We start from the raw sequence: 19,643 nt of genomic DNA on the forward strand, positions 1-19,643 counted from the left end.
GATTTTTCCATTGCCCCTGGTATAAAGACCAAAATCTTTATTGTAGCATCTAATCTCTACTACTCACTTTAACTCACAACACCGTTCTCTGCACTCCAGGCACACAGACTTTCTATCAGCTCCTCTAATGGGCCACAGGACTTTTGCATATGCTTCGCCATCTATGTTAAATGCTCCTTCCCCCCCACCACCACCACCATCCAATTTGCCAGTCAATTCTCACCCTTCCTTTGGTTTTTAGTTCCATTGATAAATCCTTAGGAAAGCTTTTCCCAAACTCCCTGACCAGGTCAAGTCCCTTTAAGATAACTATACATACCTTCCTTTCATAGCAATTAACCCAATTATAATTATACAATTATAACCCAATTATAATTATTTGTATGACTATTTGGATACCTTTTGTCTCTACCAGGAGATTATAAATTCTATAAGAGCAACAATTCCACCTATTTTTGCTCATCAGTGTATCTATAGTGCTAGCTCAGTCCATGACGTATACGCTCTACAATATTTAATAAACGAATGAGTGAATAATAACCTATGGAGAGAAGATATTATATCCACATTAGAGAAATATGGAAATTGAGTCTCCGAGAGTTTAAGGGATTTGCTCAAGGAGCACAGACGTGGGGATTTGGTTCTAAGGTATTTGATTCCTGATTTCACAGCCAGGAAATGCACCATTCCAAGGACTGGGGAGTCCTGCATGGCACATAGCAGGTATCCAGTGCAGACTTGCTGAATGAAGAAATGAAAACAAAAATGAAAGTAGGAAAAAAATCAATTGTGGACTTCAATATGATTTTCAGTGCGAAGAGAGCAGTCTTGGCCGTGACATTGGACAGACAGGTCATATCACCTTTCTAGGCCATAGCTGAGCTTTGGACTAGATGACACCCTGCAAATCTGAGATTCGGACTCCTCCCACCTTGGGATTCTGTCTAACAGCAGGCACCTACATATGGTGGCTGAGCTACTTAGCAGCCCAGACTTGACTTCGTGCTTTGGACCATTTTTAATGCATTCAAAGAGCAATTATCACTACGCAACAAGAGGCAATCGCAGGAGCACTTACATCAAGGATAACATATGGGCAGCTACAAGAACAATAGAAAGTTACTGCAGTGTGTTACGCATAGCAGATGGAGGCGAGTTGTTATAACCTTAACAGTTGACCCTGGGACTTCTAGATATGTTATACAGTCATATGCAAGGAAGCAAAGAACATCTGGCAAAAGGATAACATGTTTTAGTTTTCCGTTGGCATCGTTAAATGATTCAGAAACTAATAGAAGGGAATCATGAATAGTCTCAGTCATTCAGCCAAGAGTTAAGTATAAACGATAAGGAAAAATGGTCCTTCTTCCCTCCAACAAATGTGGAATTCTCTAACTAGTTACAGATAATATGTGTGTATCCTGACTGTCTCTGAACCGAATGTCCCACCAAAGTGACTCACAATTTGGAACTAGCTCAACTTTTCAAGTTCACCCCTTGCCCCTCCCTGACAGTCACCCATACTCTGGCCTTACGGCTCACTGTGTTTTCATGACTCCGTGAGAAAGCGCCTGGCTCCTTCAGCTGCAGTTCAAAGGTCATTTTCTCTGTGAAGCCTCCCACAATGCTCCCAAGCATCAGTGCCACCTCCTCCGAATTCCCACAGCATTTACTCGTGCCCAGGTGGTAGCACTGATGGCCACCTGACTTCTGGTGTGATCCCTTGTCTGTCTCTGTGCTGTCCTGCCCCAATCACCCCACCAGCTGGTAAGACCCTTCACGATAGGGACCATGCTTTATTCATCACAACATACCCCCAGCACACAGCCTCATGCCGGATATTCAGAAAGTCTATTGAGTGAAACACCAGGGAGGCAACTAATCGGTAGATGAATTAATCATTAATGGATGAATGACTCCTATTATGTCAACCCAAATAATAAAGTTTATTTTATCAGGGAGTTTTTAGTGACCTCACTTGAAACCCAAAGAAGTAACTCCAATACTAAGAATGTCAAGCCCTCTGATAAGCCAATAATGGTGTTCTTTGTATGTGTTACCTCATTTAATCTTGAAACAATCCTATGAGGTATTATTATTCCCAGTTTCAAATGGAATAGTTGAGGAGTAAGTAGGTAAGTTACTTTCCCTAGGCTTCAGGGTTAGTAAGTGGCAGGCTAGGATTTGAACTCGAGTCCTAAAACCTACACCTGACACCAGAACCCCTCACCACCAGGCTGTCCCTCATCTATTGTCAGGCCAGTCCTGGTCATAGTCTTTCATGTTTTCATTCACCTCTTATTACTTATAATTAACTGTGAATTTGACTTCCATAGAAACTTTCACATGAGGATTTCATGACTCTATCTGATAGACTCTATCTGCCTTTAATAACACTTACTATCAACATTTTGAGGACTCACCTTATCCCTCAATTTTAAAGTAAGAACATTGAGACATAGAGCAGTTAAGTAATTTGGCCAAAGTCACGTAGCTCGTCACGATGACAACCCAGAGTGAACCCCAGCCACTCAACTGCAGTGCCTGTGCGCCATCTTGCACTTCCGTCGGGCATCCTGCATCCCTTGGAAGTCCACACACCAAGGCGTCTGGCACTGTTACCCATCCAGACAATTCCTGAGTCTGTCCAATTGCAGGGACCAAATTCACACATGAATGCAAATGCCTTCTTTTTGAAGAAAACAAAATCTACATTTTCTTACATACAAAACGGAACTCAAATCCATGCCACGCTGTAGTTTTGCCTCATCTGTTTCCTAGACGTGGCCTTGATTCTGCTCCCATCACTCATTAGCATTGCCCTACGTTGGACTTAACTTCATTCTTGTAGGAAAACACAGGTAAATCATCTCGAACCCATTATCACTTGCCCGGTTGGTCAGAGCGTTTCTCATTTTACTGAGAGCGAGTGGTCCGCCGTCATCGAAGTTCCATATATGACGTCTTGCTAGAGTAATAAGCACTGGGACTGACTGAATCCTTACATCATATGCCAGATGCTACGCTGCACACCTTCACCCAGGTCCCTCATTTACCTCATCCTTTAATTGGCCCTATTTTCCAAGTGAGGAACTGAGCCCTGGGAGGCTGAGAACCTTGTCCCAGGGTCCATGGCTGAACCCCAGATGGACCTGATTCCCAAGTCTGGACTCTGAACCACTCCACAGATTCTCAACGTCTGCTGCCACTATTCTAGTCTCTTCCTCCCATCACCCCCTCTTCAGGACTCAGGAAAGTTATCCAGACAGAATGGAAAACAACAACAAAAAAGTAAACAGCGTACCTGATAAGGCCCAGTTCAGCTCCGTTCAAATCTTCCATTCTTAGGACGACCATTTCTTTGTCAGTATTTGAAGAATACCTAGTCAGCAAAACAAAGAAACTCCGTCACTTCGACGTCAGAGCCTGGCCCTCCTGTACGACCAGCAGTAGGAGCTACACAAAACCAAAACACCTTTCCGTAAGCGAGGCGTCCTGACTTGCTGTATTGTCCTACAAACCACATCCACGACCCCATTCCTCAGCTAAAGAAATGGTTTGCAAGCGCTGTCAGAGTCCGAGGCATCAGGCCAGCCGACTGGACGTGAAACATACATCTCTATGTCATAGACACGATCTTCCAGAACGTATTGGTATTTCTTACCAGAAAGACTGGCCTTTGAAATTTCTACTCATATTAAATTTTAATGGAATCTCTTAAAAATAGCAAGGAATATGCAAAATCAAAAGCATTCATGACCTGCAGCATAAAGTGGCTTTTTCAACTCCTTTCAAGGGAAATCAGATTATGTTTTCTAAAAATCAATTCCTTTGAAATCTACTGAAAAACACACAGACAAATGTAAAATGTCAAGCGGTCAAATTGAAACTGAGGTATTCTTTTACTATGCCATAGTAGTCACGTGCTTCTCTTCTGTTGCAAACCTGGTTCAGCACTTAAAAAAATTAAAAAAAAAAAAGACAAAGAACTATGTCTCTTAGTCGTTCCGTTCAATTACTCTAGTTTTATTTCTTGCTCTTTATTCCAGTTTCTTTATCCTTTTATGTCCTTTCTCTTGCCAGATTCTCCTGGACGGAGGTGATTTCTTCTGAATGACATAATAAAAAGAGCTGTTCATTAATTTAACAAACACATGCCGTGCACATTTTTATCTCCACTTTGCAGAAGAGGCTGAGAGCCAATAAATTACAAATAAGCAAATCACCAAAGTCACACGACTAGGAAGCGATCAAGCAAAGATGAGACCAGAGTCGTGCCCATTTCCAAAGCCAGTAGTCCTTCCTCCATTGTCGCTGACTCCCCACAGCCAGCAAAGCGGCCAGACTTGTGCGTGGGTTGGTGTGTGCCCCCACACTCACTTTGTACTTCTGCCACTCGTAACCTCTAAGCACGTTTTAAATTTATCTAAGCTTTACTACTCCCTCAGGATCCCGCCACGTTCCTCCGGGAACAACTGTGTTCTGAGATTCTGTCACCGAGACGGCTAAAGGAAACACGTGATCTGATCCCGATAAACCCCCTCACCTGGCTCGCTCGGACTCAGGATTCTGAAGGTAAGAAGAGGGACTTCGGTTGATCTGGGCACCTTCCACAATGCCTTTGTTGAAGAAGATTTTGCCTGGTTTCATAGTTTTGTGCGCCATCTCGATGCTCTGTGGGTTAAAGAGAGAGTGAGAGCAAGTTGGGAATTAAGAAATCCTGGTGGGATACGGACTTAGTCAATATAAACAGAGGGGCGCTGTGGACAGTTTCCTTTGTCTCCAAGCTGCTCCTGCTAGGGAGGGTCACTCTGGGGGTGCGCAGACGGCTTTGGGGCTAAGACAGAATTGCCATGAACTGGGAAGCTTGCAACAATGGGCACCTGAGTGTCCCGGGGCTGCTGGGTCAGACACCGTTCTCGGGCTCAGGTGACCAAACTGGGAGTGACTCCCCCAACACTGGACCAGGATTTGTACTCACTCCATCCCCCCACACACCGAGGCAAAGTTTTTCAAACTTTCTGACTCAAAACCAAAGTAAGCAAAAATTTTTCATCACAACTTAATACGCATCGACGCCTGTGTCCTGAAACAAAAGTCCACAAGACAAACTACACCCTTACTATGTGTTTGGCACCATGATTTTCTCCGATCTGTTTTTAGTTCTGTTTTTCCAATGCGTATTGCAACCCATGAAATTGATTTCACGCAGCCAGCCATGACGTGCCAGGCAGAGGCTGGAAAACATTGTTGCAAGGATGTGTCTGCCTTTGCGGACTAGGTGGTGGGGCTTGGGGAGTGGCTTCATGAGAAAAAGTAGAGAGAGACTACATCTTGAAGGCAGAGGCATGGGGAGAACATTAGACAGGATCCTGTAGGAGGAAATAGTAAGCTGAGAGACAGGGAGAGAGGAATAAGAGGAACCCAAGCCAGGAATGGGAGGGGGGCTCAGAGGTTCTGGAAGGAGCTCTGTGCTGGCTGCAGCTACCACTGAGGACATGAGCAGTGAGGGTGCATGTAGAAACAGGATCCCCTGCCATGCTGTTTGGGAAATAGGTGGCAAGATTGCAATTATTTGTAATTACTTTAGGTTCCTTGATGGGTTGCTTTTCGTGTGACTTAACGCAGAGAACAGACCACATGGGGGCCCTCTCGGTTATAATGGTTATAACTTTATGTCCCTTTAGACAACTGCATGAGGCTTCCTGCAGAGAACTGTCCTCTCTCAGGACAGTGCCTCGGAGACCAGAAGCTGCATGGGAGTCAGAAACGGAGGCGAGGTTGGAGCGAAGATGCTCAGACCAAGACCCTCGAAGGACTGTCTCCATGTCACAGCAAACCACTCCTCAACACTTGTAGGCGAGGCAAAAAACAGCTCCCTCTGGGGCTCTGTGCCTACCTTCACGATGCCAGTGACCATGTATTCGAAAGTTCGATTGCTAAAGCCTTCACTGGCAATGACAAATACGGTATACTGGAAAAACCCCGCTGGCCCTGAGTGAGTGTGCGTGCCACTCAGGATGACATTGTCTCTTCTGTACAGGGAGCCGTATTTACTCTGCAGTCTGTTCAGGACCTTCAGGAGAAAAGGAAAAAAAAATTAGAGCTAAGAAGAGGGATAACATAGCAACTCGCTATGGAAAAGGCTCGGGTGAGGCTAATCGCAGATCCGCATCAATGACATCCCTGTCAAGTGGCCCCTCACCCTACGCTTGAGTGTGTCCTCGTAGTAACAACATCAACACCAACAGTCCCCGCCACGGCTGGTGTTTCATGGAGCCTCATTATTTGCGAGCACAGGGTTAAGTATTACATGCATGATGTTATTTTAAAATCTTTAGAACAACCCAAGAGGTAGGTATTTTTAGTCTTCTAGCTGAGAACACTGAAGCACACAGGAGATGAATAATGTGCCCGCTGATGGAATAAATAGAAGAGCCACAACCAAGATCCGCGTCTCTATAGAATGAGTACGCTTTCCTATTCATTATTCCACACAGGGTATTAGCGCCCAGGCGCTGGTCTAAGCACTGGGAATGTGTGAGTTTCCCACGTTGACGAAGCTTTTATTCCTAATGGGGGAGAAATGAGCAAACAAGTAAGTCTGTAATATTGTATTGTATCATGCAGTGGTGAATGCTATGAAGAAAAAGATTTCTGGGTAGGGAAAAAGAGAGTGATGGGTGTCAGTGAGGAAAAAAAATGTTACCTTTCACCAGAGGCTTAAAATGAAGAGTGCAACCTGGTCAAGCAATACACGGGAAAAGCATCCCAGGGGCAGTGAACAGAGCATGTAAAGGCCTCTTTACTGCCTCCCGGTCCAAAATGAAGAACTTGACATTCCCTGACACATAGCGTCACACTTGCTGGCCTGGCGGAAGCCAGCCGTTGTGACCTAAGGACACCCCAGCAGCCCTGTGGGGACCCCCGTTTGGAAAGGAGCCCTCTTGTCAGCACCAACCTGCCAGCCCTGTGGGTGAGCCACCTCAGACACAGTAGACCCTTCACCTCAGGCAAGCCTTCGAACACCCGCAGCCCTAGCCGCACGTGAGTCCAACCTCACGACACAGAAGGGAGGGGGTGTGACTGCTGTTCTCGCCTACGTCGGGATCACCCAGCCCGGCCTCCCTGGGATTCCCGAGCCACAGAAAGGACAGGCCAAGTGTGGCCGTAAGGCCCTGAGTTTTCCAGATGACTTGTGGAGTGAGAGGGAATGCACACAGAGAGACTCGGGGCATGCTCACTGCACTCGTCAGTCCGTGAACATCGAAATACGTGATATGTGTGCTTGTGGGGCACAGACACATCGAGAAAACAACAGAGAGAAATCCCTGATGGTGCTGAGCACCTGTTTCTGATTCTGCTTTAATGAGCTTTAATCTGAAATTTGGTATTATTTTGGCTTCCTTGGGAAAGATGTTTTGACATTTTTTATACCAAAAATCATTAAGATGATCTCACGGGGCGCCTGGGTGGCTCAGTCAGTTCTTGATTTCGGCTCAGGTCCTGATCTCAGGGTCGTAGGATTGAGCCCTGTGTCTGGCTCCCTGCTCAGCGGGGGGGCCTGCTTGAAGATTCTCTCCCTCTGCCCCTCCCCCTGCTTGTGCGCTGTCTCTCAAATAAATAAATCTTTTTTAAAAAGTAGGTGTTATATGCAACTAATGAATCATTGAACACTTCATCAAAAAAGAATGATGGGCTCTATGCTGGCTAATTGAACATAATAATTTTAAAAATTAATTACTTTAGGGGCGCCTGGGTGGCACAGCAGTTAAGCGTCTGCCTTCAGCTCAGGGCGTGATCCCGGCGTTATGGGATCGAGCCCCACATCAGGCTCCTCTGCTATGAGCCTGCTTGTTCCTCTCCCACTCCCCCTGCTTGTGTTCCCTCTCTCGCTGGCTGTCTCCATCTCTGTCAAATAAATAAATAAAATCTTTAAAAAATAAAATAAAATAAAATAAAAATTAATTAATTACTTTAAAAAAAGTGCCAAACCTAAAGCAACTTTCCTCGATGTAGGACACTACCTCCTAATACTGGGCACAAGGACGAAAGCTCAATTATGGCAGGGATGGCGAATACTGCTTACTCGTGTACCCAGTCCTATGTGTTGGTAGTTGCTCTCAGATGCAGTGTGTTGAGAAGGACTTAACAAAAAAAAGAGGGCCTTTTTAAATTAGCACCTCTGTCTACCTCGGGTCTGGCACAGGCAGCGGCGTGCTGATAAACTGGCATTCAGACGGAAACGAAAGCCCTCGTTTGCATGGTTTGCCAGTTTCTGAGGTGTAAATATTCCCACCACAGTCAATTTCAAGAATCTAACCGGAGCTCACAAAGTTCCTGAACATTTAACAATCAGCCCTCAGGAGCCAGTCCAAGCCAGTTCCAACACACCCCTGGTCCATACGGGAGCAGCAGGAACTTCTGGGCTGTATACCCAGTGCACGTACATACATCCCTTCAACTTCTATTTTAGGTGAAGAGCTACACCACCCTCGTCTACTCATGTAGCCATTGAACGAGGAAGACCTAACAAACCATCTTGCCTCGTTAGCCAATCCATGCCGCAAACACCAATTGCTAGGTTACCATGTCCACTATGCAATCCTGTGATGCCAGGCTAATGTGGAAAGGAAATAGGACGTGACCAGACTAACACTCTCTGACCAAGTAGCCCACATTCTCCGTCCCAAGAAGTTTCCATGTTGCTTCTGTGTGACCCAACTCCAGCCCACATGCTTCATCACTCTTATACCTTCTTCCACACAGTGATGGCGACCCACACGAGGAAGAAGCGTCTGTAAGGAGCAGGTGGAATGATTACTGAAGGGACGCCACAAAACTCAACTAAAAGCTGCTGCCAAAAGCTAATGTTCTCACAGTTCCGTCACCAAGACAAGAAGGTTGTGGAAAAAAATAATTTTCTGGTCAACTGTAAAGGTCCCCCTGGCCCTACCCCCATTTTTATTCCCAGAGAACTATGTTAGGATTTTAGAAGTCAGGGTACTTCTTCAGGTTTACTCAAGAACCAAGCCCTTAAATAGATAGGAGTTATGGATCTCAAATTTTAAAAGAAAAAGGCTACAAACAGGTCACAGGCATTGCATCCTAAACTATACTCTCCAATACAAAGTCCGACACATGGGACTTCAAGAAGGAAAGAGAAACTCAATCCTCTAAAGACAATGCCTACAAGTAACCATTATAATTAGCATGTTCCCTACGTCATGAGAGGAGGGTGTTTGAAGAGAATGAAGAAGTTGCCCGAATGTCTACAGCTCACCCCTCTGTGTTCAGTTTCCTATTACTGATGCGCCTGAGAACCTGCCATGGAAAGAGCTGGAAAGCCACTCTGTTCTCCTGTCCTGCCTCACTGCTCAGAGATCTTCCCAAACTTTCATTCCATGCTGGAAAGTTCATCAATCCTGAAAGTGAGACTGAGAAGCTGCCTAAAACCAGGTGTTCTAGGGAAGCATAAGAGCCCCTGTTTAGCTATGTTTATTTTTCACACCTTCCCTTGGGTTCACCTGGGGTAGGGAAGTGGGTTCATTTAAAGGTCTTCCCACTGCATCTCAGATTGCATAGGGAAGTAAAAACAGGAAGAATTGGGAAAAATGGTGAACTGTTGACTTCAAGGTCTCTACAACCCAACACATGGATCCTCTCTCTGCTCCACACTCCATCCCCAAAGTTCACCTTTGACTCTCCCATTTCTTCTCATGACCCCACCATTTCCCCTGTCAGAAGCACGGCCGGTGCTCTGGGAAAGCAGTAAGCGTCGTGGTAGTGCGTGTAGGTGCTGGCACCGAGATGCCTCCGTGCGCACACAGCCCAGACACTTCCTAGCTGGCTAGCCATGCACAAGTTACTCGATCCCCTGCAACTGGCTTCCCAATATGTCAAATGACATCATAATAGCACCTCCCTCATTCAGTTGTTTGGAGGATTAAATTCATTAATACATAGAAGCAATCAGTGCGTGACTCACCATGGGAAATATGCAAGTGCTAGCCTTTATTTCTATTCATTCCCAAATCTCATTATCATTTAATGTGACCTCCTACCACCATGTAGTCTCACTGCCACCCCATTGATTTAAGACCTTTGTGCCAGCCTCTCGTGGCATAGGAGAAATTTCCAAGCAAAGTTGAAATCCTTCCTGCCAACCTAGTTTCCCTTTCTAGTTCGTTCAGCCTACCAACGCATCGTAAAACTCCCATGTATTAAATCTCTTCTGCTTGAAATACCAAGTGTGATGACCGTTTTCCCAACTGGACCCTTACCAGTAGAGCCTTGACATTAATTTAACGAAGCTGCCAATTTGTGTCCTCACCTCCAGCCTCAGTCTTGCATCAAACATCACTGATTAATCATCCTAAAGCAAAATTGGGTTTGCATTACTCCTCCACTCAAAAGTTTTCAAAGAATCCCCATCACTTACAGAAGTAAAAATCAACTGGCATCCCAGGCCCTCTACAATTATGGCCAACATACCTTCCAGGTGTATTCCCAATTACATGCCCAGATGTGTCCTAATAGCACGAATTCCTGTCCCTTCAAAGGACAGTCTACATTCCTCCCTTGTGTCTCCCTGTGGTCATGCTGTCTCCTCCATTTGATGGCTCTCTCTCCCCATGTTAGCCACCGAAAATTCTTCCCATTCAGATAAAGAGGATGTGGTAGATAGATAGATAGATAGACAGATACTGGAATATTACTCAGATTTTTTATGTGTGTGTGTGTGTGTGTGTGTGTGCTGGAATATTACTCAGCCATAAGAAAGAATGCAGTCTTGCCATCTGCAACAACATGGTTGGATCTAGAGATTATAATGCTCCGTGAAATAGGTCAGTTGGAGAAAGACAAATACAATATGATCTCACTCATAGGTGGAATATAAGAAACAAAACAAATGAACACAGAGAAGAAAAGAGACAAACCAAAAAAACAGACTCTTAACTATAGAGAGCAAACAGAGGGTTACCAGAGGGGGAGGGGTGAACTAGGTGAAGGGAGGAAGAGCACACTCGTCACGACGAGCCCTAAGTCACGTATACAATTGTTGGAATCGGTATACTTTACTCCTGAAGCTAGTATAACTATACTGTTAACTATGCAGGAATTAAAGTAAAATTTTGCCCATGCAAATATCACATCCACTATGAAATTATTCCCTACTTTCCAGTTCCCTTGTGGTAATTTTAAAACACTGTGCGCCTGCAAGTTCCTTGCTAGCCCTCCTTTTCAGAGGGGACTCTTTGCTTTCCCATCCCTGGGTGTGAACTGGACTTGGTGACTTGCTTCCAGTGGATGGAATAGGCTAGAAGTGCAACTTCTGAGCCGGGTTAGGAGAGGCACTGTGGCTTCTTCGCTGCTCTTTCTCTCGAGTTGCTCACTCTGGGGAAAGCAGCAGCTCTGGGCCATGAGGATATGGAAAGCGGGGAATGGAGGCCTTCTGCCAGAAGCCACACGAGTGAATCATCTTGGAAGTGGATTAATCAAGCCTTCCAATGACTGCAGCCTTTGCCAACACCTTGATTTCAAGATACCCTAAGCTGGAACCACCCAGCTAAGCCAGTCCTGATTTCCTGACCAACAGAATGTGAGATGATGTTTACTGTTTTAAGCCACTGTATTCTGGGGCTACTTGTTACTCAGTCATAGATAACTAACTCACCACCATACTTTAGTGAATTATAGTTACTGTGTTTTTCTATTACAGCCCTTCCTCCTCTCCCCAACTGGGTAGTGAGCTCATAGGGAATGTGGATTATGACTCACTTGGTTATGTGCCCCCTGAAGTGACCAGCAAAATGACCAGGTGATCAATGCATTTTTCCCTCCAAGATAATAGAATAATGTCACTTTTAAGAATGTGGGCTCTGGTATCAGGCATACATGTGTTCAGGACCCAGCTCTACCATTTGCTAACTGTGTGAATTTGGGAAAGTTCCTTGCCTTCTCTGCGACTCTGTTACCTTATACATAAAGTGGGGAGAACAACAAACCCACCTCATAGTTTTGTTGTAAGTGTAGGAGTGGGGAGAACATGTAATCCCCTGCTCCCTGGGGGCCCAGAGATGGGGGAGGCTTCCATTCTCCTCTTGGGGAGCGACACTGGAGAAACACTTCAAGGCCCCCTTGTCATCCCTGTCACTGGCCACTTCACACAGCAAGAGAAACAGTGTTTAATAGAGGCTAATATAACGTGACACTGAATAGTGGACATTTAATGGTCACTGTCCTGAGTGCTCCAGACTCTCTTCTTCCTCACCTTCATGAATATGCGAGCAGACCTTAAAAGAGCACATTCTCTTTCTGTGACCTGATCCCATGCAGGAAATACAACTACTGGGTATCTACCCCAAAGATACAGACGTAGTGAAGAGAAGGGCCATATGCACCCCACTGTTCATAGCAGCATTGTCCACAATAGCTAAATTGTGGAAGGAGCCGAGATGCCCTTTAACAGATGACTGGGTTAAGAAGATGTGGTCCATATATACAATGGAATATTACTCAGCCATCAAAAGGACGATTTCTCAACATTTGCTGCAACATGGATGGCACTGGAGGAGATAATGCTAAGTGAAATAAGTCAAGCAGAGAAAGACAATTATCATATGGTTTCTCTCATCTATGGAACATAAGAACTAGGAAGATCAGTAGGGGAAGAAAGGGATAAAGAAAGGGGGGGTAATCAGAAGGGGGAATGAACCATGAGAGACTATGGACTCTGAGAAACAAACTGAGGGCTTCAGAGGGAAGGGGGATGGGGGAATGGGATAGGCTGGTGATGGGTAGTAAGGAGGGCACGTATAGCATGGTGCACTGGGTGTTATACACAACTAATGAATCATTGAACTTTACATCAAAAACCAAGGATGTACTGTATGGTAACTAACATAATATAATAAAAATATATTATTATAAAAAAATAAATAAATAAAACTTGATGTTAATAAAAATTTAACATCTGTTAAAAAAAAAAGAAAAGAAAAAAAGAAAATACAACTGGGTCAATGCCAAGAAACTGGCTTAGAAAGACATAGCTGGAAGGCCATGCCCATCACCCTACTTCTCCATTTCCCTCTGTGCATCTTACTGCTGCCTTCCCAGGGCCCATGGGCACCCTTCTGCTAAACTCAACCTTCCCCACAGAGGGGGTAACATGGTCTCAATCAGGAGAAAATCACAGAAGAGCCTTCCATAGCCTACAATAGAGCTCAAAGAGTAAGAAAGCTAACATTGTATTCTTTTTAAACTTTATTATGCAAATTTTCAAACATGTACAAAAATAATCAGAATAGCATAATGAGACCCCCATCTCCCTCTCACCCAACTTCAGCCATTTATGGGCAACATCATTTCAATGTTGTGTTTTACTTCTCCTCTGGCTCCTTGCATCTCAATGGTCTAAAAACTTGAGGGAAGGATTAGTGAGTAATTGGAGCTCTCAGACTTCTAACAAGGAGGATTAAATAAGAGAATGGATGTGAAGGTTTCCTCGAACATAATAAGCTTGCAAAACACATTAACATTAACAGTGGCAATGAATCATCAGCAGAATTGAAAACAAGTTTGACCAAGATGACTGAGAGTGGAATCGTTTGCTGGATGATTGTCTGTAGGCTTGTCAAGAGCTTATAATGTGGAGGGCAGTAGAAACTCACTGGATGAGAAGCCAGGAGGGCTTAGTTACTGGCACATTCACTCCCAGACCTTTTCTTTTAAATCATGTCATTTCATTGTCACCTCAGCCACTTACCTCCAGCCTGAGTCGTTGGGATACCATGCCTATGTCGACACTGACAAACACCACTCGATTTGACCCATCAGGCTCCGCCATGACGAAAGCACGACTGTACAGCCTGGTGAGGATGCCCCGTGCGTTTTGGCCAGTCTTACTGTAGCCCATCTAGAGAGGAAGAGAGAGAGTCAGAGGCTCTCTGCCTCAGTCCCCTGCCACCAGAACCAGATGCAACTGCACAAGAAGAGACCACTTAGGAAAGGCGAAGTAAAACACAATCTGTGGCCTTGCGTGAGATAATAATATGTGTTTTCTTTTTTTTTTTTTAAAGATTTTATTTATTTATTTGACAGAGAGAGAGACAGCCAGCCAGAGAGGGAACACAGACAGGGGGAGTGGGAGAGGAAGAAGCAGACTTCCAGAGGAGGAGCCTGATGTGGGGCTCGATCCCAGAACGCTGGGATCACGCCCTGAGCCGAAGGCAGACGCTTAATGACTGAGCCACCCAGGTGCCCCGATAATATGTGTTTTCGAGAATAAAGCCAACATCATAAAGGAGACTTTACTCTTCTGTGTGGAAAAATGCAAAGGCAGAGTAGCCATCAGTTTGGCAGAAGTCATTCACAGGCCTATGGGCAAGGAAGGGGTTGGCTTCGCGCTGGAATTCCGTTACCATGTCAGAGACCTTCCAGGGTTTTCTGTTCTTTTCTCCTGCCTGAGGTGATACAGAAGGAAGTAGTTCCCCTACCATCACCCCACATTCCCAGAATGTCCTAAAGACTGAAGGTCCCTCCCTTCAGGTGTTTGGTGTGTGATGTTCTTTCTTTTTCTGAAGAAAATGGTTTCTTTGTGATTAAATAGTCTCTACTCAAGGTACCTCATGCTGGTTTTTACCTTGTTGACCATCCCTCAGTTGTCAGACCAAATGTACCTATCACAAACACTCCTTCTCACCGTGACATAAGACCCACCCATGAAGTCTTCAGAATGCTCCCTCTACTGCTTGCTTGACCCCTCATAGGAGTGTTCACTTAGGGTTCACATTCCAGAGTTGCTTCTCGGAACAGACAGTAGGGAATAACTCCTAGAATCTAAAGATTATTTGGTAGGAAGGAGAAAATCTCATCAAACCACCTCATGTTCTAGCTTCCTAGAAAAGGGTTGATATGAATGAATACATCCACCATCACAACCAAGAAGTTGCATGTCACCAGCCAATAGGCCACCCGGACCCACAGAAGCCCTTTCCTTGGCTTACACAGTGTTGGCCCACACTAGGTGTCCAGTTTTAACTAGAGTTGCCTATATTTTCCAACTGAGAGATTTAGATCTTCAGGTCTCTGATCCAGAGATTTTCTAGCTTCTCTTGAAAAAATTTAAGATGGGGCAGCCCTGCATGGCAACAATTGTTAAAGCCATGCACCTTCTTGTTGTACCCCCCTCCACTTCCCACTGCCCCCCAAACTGAGGATTCACTAGTTGCTTATCTGCTTACACTGGCCTGCTTTCATCATTCATGGTACCCTGCGGTATGTGAGTTTGCCAGCCTTGCCACTTCCATTCATAAAAAATGGCCAATTGACTTTACAAAGGAGTTGCCGTTGAACACATGGTCCCTCTTTACGGTACAATATTCTTAGTGTTAAACAGCAGGGAAGTCAATGAAAAAGTGAGAAGATGATGCTGTTGCTGATGACGTAATAATCAGGAATAAGTGTAGGATGCAAGTAATAACATTTCGTTCTCCTTGAGGAACCCATGATTTACCTACCAAGTTGATATCTGCTACTTGTCCTGTGCAGTCAGCTCGCCCAACACCAATATGGTAGCCACTAAAGTTCTGGAAGAGAGGAGGCTCTGGGGTGCTCATCACAGGAGGTGCCTGGGTGGTTGTAGAGCCATTGGTGACTGTCGAGCCTTGAGTGGTTGTGGAGCCCAAGGTGGCCAGGGAGGTCTGGGTGGCCGGGGAGCTCTGGGTATCTGAGAAACCTGAATCTAAAAGCAGAATAAAATATTTAAGAAACGCCATTTCAGTCCACTTATTTGTTGGCATCAGTTAGAACACATAGATTCAGTTTCCTAGGGGAAAATCTTTATATATTCTCATATTTAAACTATATGGTAGAAGGGAGCCTGGGTGGCTCAGTTGGTTAAGCGTCTGCCTTTGGCTCAGGTCATGATCCCAGGGTCCTGAGATGAGGTCCCATGTCGGGCTTCCTGCTCAGTAGGGAGTCTGCTTCTCCCTCTCTGTCTGCCCCTAACACCACCCCACTTATGCTCTCTCTCAAATAAATAAATACAATCTTTAAAAAAATAAATAAAATAAAATAATAAAATAAAATAAAATAAATGGTAAGAAACATCTCAGGAACTTGTTGTATATAATAATCCTAAGGAGGATCTTTCTCTTGAACTGGAAATACTTCTGCCTAACAATCAAGGCCTGCATTAAATGTCCTTCAACTTCTCATCACAAGCCCTTCCTTGTTGAACTCATGGTCCTGCACTCACTCCCCCTGCTTGTCTCCTCTAGGCAAACAAACCAGGTGCCAGGTTCCTGGCACACAGCCTACTAAATCTAGCCTCCAGGGATTTGTCTCCACCCTTGTCTGGGGATGCCACCCCTACTGTCTCTATGCTGCCCCCTCTTCCCCAACTTTCTCAAGCCTTTTATTCAGAATACCAACTAGATCACTGTAGGCTCAACATAGTTCCACCTTATTTTACTCATTTCACCCTCTACATATGTGCGTGTACACACACATCCTATGTGAACATCACACACACACACACACACACAAAGTATCAGAGGAGGCAGAATGGCATAGGAGACTACATGAGCAGGTACCAGAACCAAAGAGCCTGGGTTTGAAAACTGACTCTACCACATACTAGCTGAACAAATCACTTACCCTGTTCTACCCCGATTATTCTCATCTATACAATAGAGGTAACAATACTCTGCTCCCTGGGGTTGTTTTGAACAATAAATATGTTAATACATATTAAAAATTTAGACTGATTACCAGCATATAGCTTTGGTACTATTTATATATTGAGATATCTTATTTGTTTGTTTGTGTCCACCCCAGACAACAGCTGGGGTGGCCAAGGCAACAGATGTCATTGTCCCAGGCATTGGTGCTCAGAAAGTACTCAGTCAAGAGATTGGCTGGTGACTCCCTGGGATCCTAGAATTGGGGGGCCCAAGAAAAGCTAGAGATCACCTAGTCTGATCTTGTCAGTTTTACATATAGGAAAACTGAAGCCCAGGGAAGTGATGTAACTGCGATTTCAGGGAGGACACAAGATGAATCCGGTGAACAGTCCAGCTCCTCTGACTCAGAATCTGATGCTCTTTCATCCATAATTGACACGTAGTTAGAATCCATATTTTCTCAACTGCAAGCCTCCATTTTCTATAAGACATCAATTATTGCAAGGAAGGAGGCAAGCGCTTCTGCCTTATTGATACCAGCGTAGGAATGCGGTGCCAACCAAAGCCAAACCAGGTCCGATGGTGAAGAGTGATGTCTTTAGGACCTCAGAGTCTCAGGTTCTACATCTGGAAAATGGTACTAAGACCAGCACCTACCTTTATAGAAGTTGTATGAGAATTAAGTGGGAAAAGTATGTAGATTCTTGACCATAGCGCTCAACAAACAGCCACTCCTATGATGAGAATAGTTACCATAACTGTTGATCACCTCCCTGAGTCTCAGCCTCTGAACTTTAAGAGCTAAAACTAAGGAAGTCCTATGGATCTTTTTCTTTCTAGCAGTCCATGCCCTTGCTCTACGCACTGCTGGCACAGAGGATCTCTGTCCCTCTGCAGGGAGCTCAAAGTGCACGGTCATGGTAGAGAATATACTGGAAAGAAGAGGCCACAAAGAGAAAACTGAGGTGAAAAAATTGGGCTCCTTCTCTATTTGACATAAAGCCAGCCCTCCCTTTACTTCGGTCAAAGCATTCAACCCCCACCTGTCTTCTCTACTTGTTTACCAGTATATGACCCACCACCAAAGTAGGGCTCCATCAGAGACCCAGGGGCCCAATATTACCTATAATGTAGCCTCTATCATTTTCCAAAACTAAATTAATTCCCAACATTAAAAAAAATTATCAGAAGATGCCTGAATCATCCATTCCAGGTTCTCTTGAAAACCCTGGAGATCTGAGTCCATATGACACCATGACAACTACCAGCTGGCACCCAGGAGGGACTGCGGACCTTGGCCCCCACCCCAGTCCACCTCCCCAGTCCACCTCCCCACTCCACTTCATTTACAGAACTTCAGTGGCTGTCCTAAGAATTGAGTTCAATGTCCCTTCTCTAAAGCTTTCCACAGACTAATTGATATTCGGTGGGTCTTTCATTCTCCTTTTGTCCCCAAGAGAAGATGATGCCTGAGAAAAGGCAAAGAGAAAGAGAAGAGGCTTGGGGCAAACGCTCACATAACTGGGCCTTGAAGAATTCTGTATAAGTACCGCACGCTAACCGATTGCACCACTGGAGCTCCCTTGAAGAATTCTGAACTGGGCTTAGGTGAGTGGAAAAGTGAGAGATGAATAAGCACATGTCAGAATGCCTGTCAACTGGCTATTTGTGAGCAAAGGTAAGCTTGATAAAAATTGCTATCGATGCAGAAAGGGCAATTAATGTAAAGGTTAGATGGCCATCCCACGTTGCTTAAGTACACATTGAACTGCCCTGTTATCGGCATTATCAGCAGACAGTGTTCATTGCCTTGCCATCCCCAGTAATCAAGGAATTTCCCACAGGCTAGGAACAGCATCCAAGAGAGCCCATGACAACTTGCCTTTGTGATTTTCAATGGTCCCACTGGTGATAAACAGGAGGCTGAGAAGGGCTACCGTGACAGCAGTCATCATCACGAGGAGGAAAATCAGGAACGTCTCTAACGTGGAGAAGGTGCGTTTGGCCATCTCTCCTGAGGAAAAGCAGAAATGGAAGAGGCAGAAAAGACAGAATCACAAATTTAAAACGCATATGCTTTGAGCTGCCCAAACCTTAGATGTCTTAGGTCTTCCATACGAATAGACTATACCAGGGATGGCAAGTACAGAGCCTACCTGCCACTACTTCCATATCCCAAGCCATGGCAGATGAGACCAATCAATTACAGCACTCTTTGGTGAGCTCACATGTGGTTTCCAAACCTTTCTCGGCACAGTGCTCCTTCTAGAAGCCACCACCTACCATGTGGCATTAGCAACTAAGCCAAAATCTATTTGTATTCCTTGGCTGTATCCTACTGCTTTCATTTATGATGATGATGCTATCTGCACACAGGTCAAGGTTGGAGCCCTTCTATCAATACGGATGATTACCCCTGGTTCAGGCTGTCCTCTATGGTCATGGCCTAAGGAAAACTACCTTGTCTACAAGGAAGTGAAACACAATTTTGGCCTTTAAACTCCATTTACTAATCTCCAGTTAATACCTACTGAGAAAACAATATGGAAGAGGGGGTGGCATCTCTGGTCTCAAGCCAGGCATTAAGAAAATCTCACTCTTCCATCATCAGAAGGATCCTATGGGGGCGCCTGGGTGGCACAGCGGTTAAGCATCGGCCTTCAGCTCAGGGCATGATCCCGGCTTTATGGGATCAAGCCCCACATCAGGCTCCTCCACTATGAGCCTGCTTCTTCCTCTCCCACTCCTCCTGCTGTGTTCCCTCTCTCGCTGGCTGTCTCTATCTCTGTCAAATAAATAAATAAAATCTTAAAAAAGAAAAAAAAGAAGAAGGATCCCACACATTTTGCAAGCCCTGTCAAAGGATGAGGACAAAGACAATGCCCCTGTGTTCTACAAAAGCAGAAAATGTCCTTACAGATTCCTTAAGATATTTTAGAAGTAGGAAGCATTGTC

General features: G+C 44.9%; 1 protein-coding gene across 2 annotated transcripts in view; it reads right to left on the minus strand.

The window, feature by feature from the left end:
• Positions 1-18,697, minus strand: part of ASAH2 (N-acylsphingosine amidohydrolase 2) — a 65,368-nt gene extending 46,671 nt beyond the window's left edge. For both annotated transcript variants that reach the window (XM_057308557.1, XM_026504647.3), the window contains exons 1-6: positions 18,571-18,697; positions 15,522-15,745; positions 13,769-13,918; positions 5,900-6,076; positions 4,547-4,674; positions 3,305-3,382 (exon numbers count right to left, since the gene is read on the minus strand). In XM_057308557.1, the coding sequence (XP_057164540.1) occupies positions 3,305-3,382; positions 4,547-4,674; positions 5,900-6,076; positions 13,769-13,918; positions 15,522-15,745; positions 18,571-18,697 (884 nt within the window). The remainder of the gene's footprint in view (positions 1-3,304; positions 3,383-4,546; positions 4,675-5,899; positions 6,077-13,768; positions 13,919-15,521; positions 15,746-18,570) is intronic.
• Positions 18,698-19,643: the final 946 nt, after the last annotated feature.

Source organism: Ursus arctos, unplaced genomic scaffold (assembly GCF_023065955.2).
Source record: "Ursus arctos isolate Adak ecotype North America unplaced genomic scaffold, UrsArc2.0 scaffold_7, whole genome shotgun sequence".
NCBI classification, from domain to species: domain Eukaryota; kingdom Metazoa; phylum Chordata; class Mammalia; order Carnivora; family Ursidae; genus Ursus; species Ursus arctos.